Here is a 6,154-nt window from a genome sequence, read left to right on the forward strand (position 1 = left end):
ATATATATATATATATTTTTTTTTTGCAGTGTTCCCCTGCTCTGACAATGCATTTGACACCTATGACCTCTAGGACAACAGTAGCCAGTGACAAAATGTGCAAAAAAGATGTTTTCCATTGTGAAAACAAGTTCTTTGGGTTCAGTCTTCCATGAAGGCACTTAGCATAATAGACGTTATCAAACATGAGAAACATGTTATCTCTCAGATAACAACTAAACAAGACTCCCGACTGCAGCGAGTCTCTGCAAAGAGCCTGAATGAGTCTGAGCATCTGCTGAAACAATACATTTAATGTCATTATCTGTTGTTCGCAGCCAGACAGTCTAGCCTGAGCCATAATGCAGAGGAGTCCATGGTCTGAAGCTGCCTGCTCTTCACGAGAACCACTGGCCTGTGGGGAAATCCGTAACCCTGGGTTCCTAATGATCGCGTCTACATACATCACCAGAGCAAGGTATTGGATTTCTCCCAGGGTTCTCAAAGTGGTCCGCACAGCAAGGGGGCGCTCTATTGCCCTCCTCCTTCTGTTCCGACAAGCCTGGGATCCTGTTCAATTAGTGTGGATCCGGTTCGGCGTACTCACACGAAAGACTCCGTATCACCGGAGACAGCGGGACTCTCTTGTGTCCCCACAGGAGCCAAATACACAACTCATCGGCATGCACAAGGGGCGTTCACGTTCAAGCATGCTTACAAACACTGTGCTCATTCTGTCTTGCGTCAATTAATAGATCCTGTCATTAGTTTAGCTCTGTAATTAAGCAAAATGGGTGAGCTGAAAGCACTGAAATAACTGTTTATCTTAGGTTTCTGGTAGGGGGTAAACAGTAGCAACAGACTGATGCCAATATTTGAATGCAACCTGTACCACTAGAAAATAAATACACAGGCCTAAGAGGGAATTACTGAAGTGCATATTTTACTGAATTACTGAAGTGTTTCTTCAACTTTGGGGAACTTTATAACCAAGGACTTTTTATTCATATTGACATATTTCACATTGAAAGACCACAATCAAATGGAACATTTTTCCATACATTCCATTCATTTACTTTTGCTACTTTTCTATTGCCTTTTATGTACACTACTGTTCAAATGTTTGGGCATGGTAAGATTATTTAACGTTTTTGAAAAAGTCTCATGCTCACCAAGGCTGCATTTACAGTATTCGATCAAAAATACAGTACAACTGTAATTTTATGAAATATAATTACAATTTAAAAGAACTGTTTACTATTTTATTATACTTTAAAATGTAATTTATTTTTGTGATGGCAAAGTTGAGTTTTCAGCATCATTACTCCAGTCTTCAATGTCACACGATCCTTCAGAAATCATTCTAATATGCTGATTTGCTGCTCATCAAACATTTGTTATTATCAATGCTGAAAACAGTTGTGCTGCTTAATATTTGAATACATATTTTATGGAAACCATGATACATTTTTACTGAATTCTCTGATGAATAGAAAGTTCAAAAGAATAGCATTTATTTGAAACAGAAATGTTTTGTAACAATGTGGAAGTCTTTACTGTCACTTTTGATCAATTTTGAGTTAATACATATTTGCGGAATAAAAGTTTTCATTTCTTAAAATGTCTAGATTTTTTTTGTATCATACATCATTTCCAATCAAGCTGTAATTTTATCAAATTATGAAAACAAAAAGTATGAAGTTATTATGTAATTGTGTACATTTACAATACAAAGAATGCTAATTGTAAAAACTAAATAATTTTCCATTATATACATTTTTTTTTTAAATGGTATTTCCACTACAGAATAGAAATGACACTGTGGTGGAAATTTTCATGACTTTTAGAAAAAAACTTATCCAATGATGTACACGGTTATACTGTTGGACATTGTTAATGGACTAAATAAATAAATGAATGCTGTAAATACATAATAGTGAGAGTGTGAAAAGATTAAAACAAGACCAAAGGGAGCCATAGTTGAAGAAACACATATATATGAATTATACATTTGTTTAATCAACTCCTATTGTTATTTTTAATTGCTATACAGATAAAACTGACTTGACTAAATTACAACATAGACGGCAAGTCATATTGAAGCGAAAGTTCAGTAAAAAAGTTACTCAAATCCATAATAACTGGCTTAATCAATCAATATGATACTGTCTCCATGGTAACCTGTCCCAATTGGGTTGTACGCCAGCGGTACAGTATTACAGGATGGATACATTTTTACGCAACACCTCATCAACTCTGCAACCTACTTCACCGTGAGGGGCACGAGGGGATAATCTTGCCCTTCTCAGGAGGGTGTGCAACAAGAGCAGGGAAGCGTGGGTACCGGTGCTGCCAGCTGTGCCTGTGGCTTTTCCACATCGCAGCTAAATGCAGTAAGACTCGCTACCCATCTGTCTCATTTACAGCACGCATCAACCAGGACTGATTGCATCTCCTCCAAGGACTGCTCCCCATTAGATGCCCATTGAGGTCTATAAAGCGATAGCTTAACTCTTTCAGGATGCCTAATCCTTCTCTCCTCTCAGGCTGACCCGAGGATTCAGAGCCAGCTGTGGCCGTGTCACTCACTTATTATCTCCTCCAAGGACTGCTCCCCATTAGATGCCCATTGAGGTCTATAAAGCGATAGCTTAACTCTATCAGGATGCCTAATCCTTCTCTCCTCTCAGGCTGACCCGAGGATTCAGAGCCAGCTGTGGCCGTGTCACTCACTTATCTGCGAGGAGAGTCATTAGGACCGGTGCTTCTCGCCCTAGGCAGGAAGTGCACAGCACAGCAGCAATGACATGCCGTCTCTCCTCAGGGTGCGTGATGAGACCTGCTTAGCAACAACTGCTGGGATTAACCTTGTACCAGAGTTCAATGAACTGCGGTCTGCAGTTTGTCTACAAGTGCAATCCGGTGCCCTTTGCTCCACTAATCTCGGCAAACAGAATCTGTCATAAAAGTCAGTAAAGCTGTATGTGTCACGCTACGACTATTATCCACAGCAAACACTTTCTGTTGTAAAAGGCAGTGTGACCTGTAAGTGCATCCCTAAAGTGTCATCTTTAGTAAGGCACTTATTCACAGGTTCCTCCGAAGGGACTAAACCTGTAATCAGAGTACTGTAAGTCATCAAAAAGTCAAATGTCTGGGTCATTCTTTTAATGCACTAACTTTCAAAGTTTGTAACTTTTAAAAACAGATTTTTGTGCTGTTGTTGTCCATGCCAAAAATGATGTCATTTCCTAGAGAACGAGCTGCCACTGACAGTGTTGTTATTGTTAACTAATCGATTAAAAATCATTTTTTAAAGTTGAAATAAAATATAAATAGTAGATGAAAAACTTAAATGAAAAATACGAACATTGACTTGGCAACTAACTCAAATATGTAAGTTGTAGTAAAATTAATTGAACTAAAATATTAGTTATAGACAATATAAGACAAATAAAAAATGACAAATGCATATGAAAAAATTACTAAAACTTAAAATTTTATTATTAAAAAAATACTAAAAATTAAAATGAAAACTGAAAACAGACTAGTTAAAAAAATATAATAAAAAAATAAAAATGTAAAAATAATCCAAAGAAAAATATGTTTTGTTTGAAATCTTCATTTGACCCTCCAACACTATTCTATTTCTATTTTATCTACTTGTTTTTCTTTTTATTTAAAAAAAACTTGACCCTCTGACACTTGCACTCTCTATTCTATTTCTATTTTAACTACTTGTTTTCTTTTTTATTTATTATAAAAAAACTTGACCCTCTAACACTAACACTCTCTATTCTATTTCTATTCTACCTACTTTTGTTTTATTTATTAAAAAAAAAAAACTCAAACACTAGCAATCTCTGTTCTATTTCTATTCTATCTACTTGTTTTCTTTTTATTTATTATAAAAAGATTGACCCTCTAACACTAGCGTTCTCTATTCTTTTTCTATTCTATCTACTTGTTTTCTTTTTATTTCAAAGTGTTTGCAGTTTGTTTTATTTTCAAACCAAAATGGTGAAATTATTTAAAATTCACGCCATGTTGACATAATGTGAAGAAAACTACTTCATAATTTTTTTTTAAAGAATTATGCATTTAATATTTTATCTGACATATTAAGGCATTTATGAAGTGTACAGCATAATATGAATGACCATCTAATGTCAAACTGAATCACATTTTGAAATTCAACTCCAAGCTCAGAGAGATGTTTAAATCCTCTTAAGGTTGTAAACGTACTATTTTTATCTGTGCTGCTGTCATAAGTGCGTACCGTGACTTTAAAAGGTGTTGACGTTTCTGCATCCATAGCGACCACCGTTTTGTCCACCGTACTGCCAGGCATACTGCGCCGCCGGCCCACCCTGTCAGTGAGAGACTCTGAGAACAGACAGACAGAGACAGAGAGAGGAATCAGAGAGTGATGACTGGATTTATGTGTATGTAACCTGTCAAGAGCTGTTCTAGGATCAGATTTCCCCTAGGATAAACAAACCCACCAAGTGAACAAAACAATCAACCATCAATAACAGTACTGGAAAACCTGAAGAAAGGTGTTCATCATAATCTCTTCTTCATCTTGTTGCTTGCTAAGATCTAAATAAGTTGCTAGTATGTTTTGGATGGTTGCTAGGGGGTTGCTATGCTGTTTCTAAGGTGTGAGTGTATTCAGCACATTGCTATGTGGTTGCTATGGTCTTTTGAGTGGTATTAAGCATGTTGCAATCTGGCTGCTTTAGCAGGTGCCTTATTGGCTCAAGTCAAAAGGCCCACCCATAACTCTGTATGATGAGCTGCTTCTGTAGCACGGTCACTATGTCAGTCACATGTGTTGAACCTCAGCCTGCATCAGCCTGTCAGACTGTGCTTGGAATTCAGCACACGCCTGCATCTCTGTCTGCACGATTGATGGAGGGAAGGAGGGAACAAGTGTTTGTGCGGAAAACAAATGAGAGAGCGAATGCAGCCAACCTGAAAGACAAGATCTATGAAATTCATCTCTCTCTTTGCACAGTCTGAATCATGTCAAACTCAAAACAAAGTGGAGGAAGGGCTTCTTTGCCTCGCTGGTTTTGTACTTGGAAAGAAGCGTTACTAACAAGATCTGGAACCTTTTGTGTGTGTGTGTGTGTGTGTGTGTTTTATTTCTGCCAGCACTTTTCTTGTGCCTGAATTGGTTATTTGAATAAAAAAAGCTTTCTATTCTACAGTGTAAAAATATCCTGTTACATAAAAAAAAAAACACAACTGCCAGCTGTGGTTGCCCGAAATTCACTGTAAAAATACTGTGACAATGTTTCCAGTGTTAAAACATGCCTGTATATTTTACAACTTATAACTGTATATTTCATTAAGGGTTATATTGTTAATATACCTATATACTCAAATGACAAATATCTGCTTTTTGCTATAAAAAGCATCAACACCTATCGTAATAATACAGGTGATACAACAGAAAGCAACATGATGAAACAGAGTTCAGTGTAAATTTGTTTCATTTAATACTTGTTTTCGTTTTATTTGCAGAAAACCTTGACCCTGTAACACTTGCACTCTCTATTCTGTTTCTATTCTAACTACTTGTTTTCTTTTTATTTATTATATAATAAACCTTGACCCTCCATCACTAGCACTCTCTATTCTATTTCTAACTACTTGTTTTCTTTTTATTTATTAATAAATAAATGAATAAATAATTGACCCTCTAACAATAGTGTTCTCTATTCTGTTTCTATTCTATCTTCGATCTACTTTTTTTTTTATTATAATAAATGACCCTCTAACACTAGCATTCTCTATTCTTTTTCTATTCTATCTACTTATTTTCTTTTTATTTATTATTAAAAAAAACTTTGTACGTGTACTGTATTAGACTAACCAGGACTTCACAGCATTTACATATTATTGGTCTTTTGTTGGTTTGATTGCTTCTATTGTCCTGCTAAATGACTAACTGTAAAAGTAAATGGCCTGTCTATAAAACACAGACAATGATTATGCATAGACGGTGCACAGGATAACAAACGGCATTGAAATAATGCAATAAACATGACATAAATAACAAAATGTAACACAAAACACCCTAATGTACATCAGGGCTGTCAAAATGGCTGAAAAACTAAATTCGAATTTTGTACTTAAATATTATCAAAATTCGAATTATATTCTA

General features: G+C 35.8%; 1 protein-coding gene across 1 annotated transcript in view; it reads right to left on the reverse strand.

Annotated features, from left to right (window-relative positions):
• The window catches only part of LOC107674335 (disabled homolog 2-interacting protein-like), a 91,818-nt gene that overhangs the window by 53,774 nt on the left and 31,890 nt on the right, over positions 1 to 6,154 (reverse strand). The window contains 1 exon segment of the mRNA XM_016468282.1: positions 4,259 to 4,365. Within this exon segment, the coding sequence (XP_016323768.1) occupies positions 4,259 to 4,365 (107 nt within the window).

The sequence above is a fragment of the Sinocyclocheilus anshuiensis genome, unplaced genomic scaffold (assembly GCF_001515605.1).
Source record: "Sinocyclocheilus anshuiensis isolate Anshui unplaced genomic scaffold, SAMN03320099.WGS_v1.1 scaffold188, whole genome shotgun sequence".
Taxonomy (NCBI): domain Eukaryota; kingdom Metazoa; phylum Chordata; class Actinopteri; order Cypriniformes; family Cyprinidae; genus Sinocyclocheilus; species Sinocyclocheilus anshuiensis.